General features: G+C 33.8%; 1 protein-coding gene across 1 annotated transcript; it reads left to right on the top strand.

The window, feature by feature from the left end:
- The first annotated feature begins 660 nt into the window (after nucleotides 1-660).
- Nucleotides 661-2,002, top strand: LOC149622117 (uncharacterized). Its single transcript, XM_089853542.1, has 2 exons — nucleotides 661-1,523; nucleotides 1,593-2,002. The coding sequence occupies exons 1-2, from the start codon at nucleotides 1,043-1,045 to the stop codon at nucleotides 1,598-1,600; spliced, it is 489 nt and encodes a 162-aa protein (XP_089709668.1). The 5' UTR covers nucleotides 661-1,042; the 3' UTR covers nucleotides 1,601-2,002.
- The last annotated feature ends 338 nt before the right edge of the window (nucleotides 2,003-2,340 follow it).

The following is a 2,340-nucleotide window of genomic DNA, read 5'->3' as shown; positions in this document are numbered from 1 at the left end:
GGTTCAGAGTGAGCCGAAAGTTAAATACACATTTAAGTGATAGATATTAGGTTCTTATTAGAATTATTGAGGATACGCAGGAAATTATAAAACGCTTTAAACCAAATGATCATGGCAATATCTCGCCGATTAGAACTATGTATTTCCGGTTTATCTCATTGGCTTGCGGACCTGTGTTTGTAAAGTAAATTCGTCTCGGCTCGGAGAGGTTTATTTTGGTTTCCCAACTTGTTTACTTTTAAGATTGCCATGGTTTGAAAAACTTCAGCTTCGAAGTTCAACAAATATGTCAATAAAGAAAGAAAGTGGAAAAGGGTTAAATTGAATTAAGATTCATTAACAGGGTTATAAAACGAGCTTAGTTTCAAAAGTACAATATACAGTTATATAGTTTGATTTATCAACAAGTACTATTGGGTTCTGAGAAACATTCATGTTCTTTTTCAAAAACGATCTGTGTACGATGACTTATGTTAGTCATCAAACATGTGGGTATTAGCATACATTATAAAATGCCCTTCAAGATATGTCATAGTATCTGGTTTGCATTGCTTATTTTGTTTTTGTGACCTGAAAAAGATCCAGCACAATTTATTTTACTCAAAATAATTTTGTTTACTAAAATTGTTTGTAAAAACATTAAATATATTTCTAATACATTAATGTATTAGATGGTGCCTGCGCAGTGCCAATTTTTTTAGGATTTATTAATCCTCCTACTGGAAGTGCAATTAATATTTTCAAGGAACTGGAACAGTTTTTTACACCTTTAGGCCTTGATGATTGGAAATCTAAATTAGTATCGGTCACCACTGATGGAGCTTCGGTATATCATGGAGAAAAAAATGGTCTAATTAAGCTTATAAAGGATAACTCGCCACACCACTTTCTGGTTGGAGTGCATTGTCTAGCTCATAAATTGGAGCTCCAAATAAAGAAGTCGCTCAAAAATGTATCAATTGCTGAAGAGTTGAACAATGTGGTCAAAAAGCTCTACAACTTTTATTCCAACTCGTCTCTTAAAAATGATGGCCTCAAAGTCATGGGGAAAGAACTCGTAATTAATATACTAAAATTTGGATCGTTGTCAAAAACCAGGTTTGTGATGTTTCATCATAGAGCTTTCATAGCAGTTGAAAGAAATTGGAAGGTGGTTGTAAAACACTTAAAAGAAGTGATCCTAGTCAAGGGTAATAACCAAGAGGGGAAGAAGGCCAACATTCTTTTAGAGGCTATTACAAATGCAAATTTTCTTGTTCAGTTGGCTTTCTTCACTGACGTGTATAGCGAACTAGGTAAACTTTCAGAAACACTGCAAAAAAGGAGCCTTTTCTTTTATGAAGCCGCTCAAGAAATATTTTCTACAGCTGAAAAGATAAAACTCATATTTTCTGACGGAGGTCAGCTCACTAATAACGTTACAAAAAAACTGAGCGAAAAAGAAGGATCATACTTAGATGAAGACGTAAAGATAATGAATATGCTTGAGACCCAAACTTTCCTAAAAGAGACTGAACTAATTTGTAATAACATTTATAGAAACATAATTGGCTCCCTTGAAAAATTAACAGGAATTTTTAAACCACTCAAAGGCGTTTGATACAAGACTTTGGCCTGATAATCTAGAAGAAATAAATTCATTTGGAAATGAAGATCTGGAAAAATGCACAACCAAATGGCGCATTTGTTAAGTTGTGATTTTCAGTCATTACGTTCGGAATTGATATCTTTTAAAAAACAGTTTTATCTAATTTTCCCAATGAGATAAAAATAAAACCCAAAATTGTGATAGAAAGAACTTTGTTAGGATTTAAAGATAGATTTCCACAATATTGTGATATTTTTGAAATACTCATTCTTATTTCTTCTTCAAGCGCAGAAGCAGGAAAAGGCTTCAGCACTATGAACAATGTTAAATCTCAAAACCGGGCTTGTATTAATAACAAACACTTAAGTGAATGTATGACTATTATGTTGCATGGTCCAACTTTAATGGATTTTAAGGCTGGTACAAAGAAAAAGGAAGAAGATTGAATGTGTAAAATACTGATCTCAAATGTGAAACTATGTTAAATAATCTCATTTTTAAATAAAAATGGTTACGCTAAATTTGCATTATTTTCCATTCACACTGCACTGGACAATGTCCTATAAATTTTCCAGTCAAAGGGGGGGGGTCACTGGATACATGTCCTATAAGAAATTTTCCTTATTTCCGGCCCTGCTTTCGTTTATACGGACGTCTTTACACCGAGTGAACTTGTGGTATACTACTGGACGTGTGGACTGATGTGCGTTTTTGTGTGTTCCTTCTGCACAACGTGGGATTTGAACACCCTA

The sequence above is a fragment of the Phalangium opilio genome, unplaced genomic scaffold (genome assembly GCF_054372755.1).
Source record: "Phalangium opilio isolate 3A_F unplaced genomic scaffold, DU_Popi_V2 ptg000194l_1, whole genome shotgun sequence".
NCBI classification, from domain to species: Eukaryota; Metazoa; Arthropoda; class Arachnida; order Opiliones; family Phalangiidae; genus Phalangium; species Phalangium opilio.
The sequence above is the reverse complement of the archived record's forward strand: the minus strand, read 5'-3'. Positions and strand labels throughout refer to the sequence as shown.

Coding starts and splice junctions, on each gene's coding strand:
- LOC149622117 (XM_089853542.1), top strand. CDS start 1,043: ATGGGGAAAGAACTCGTAATTAATATACTAAAATTTGGATCGTTGTCA.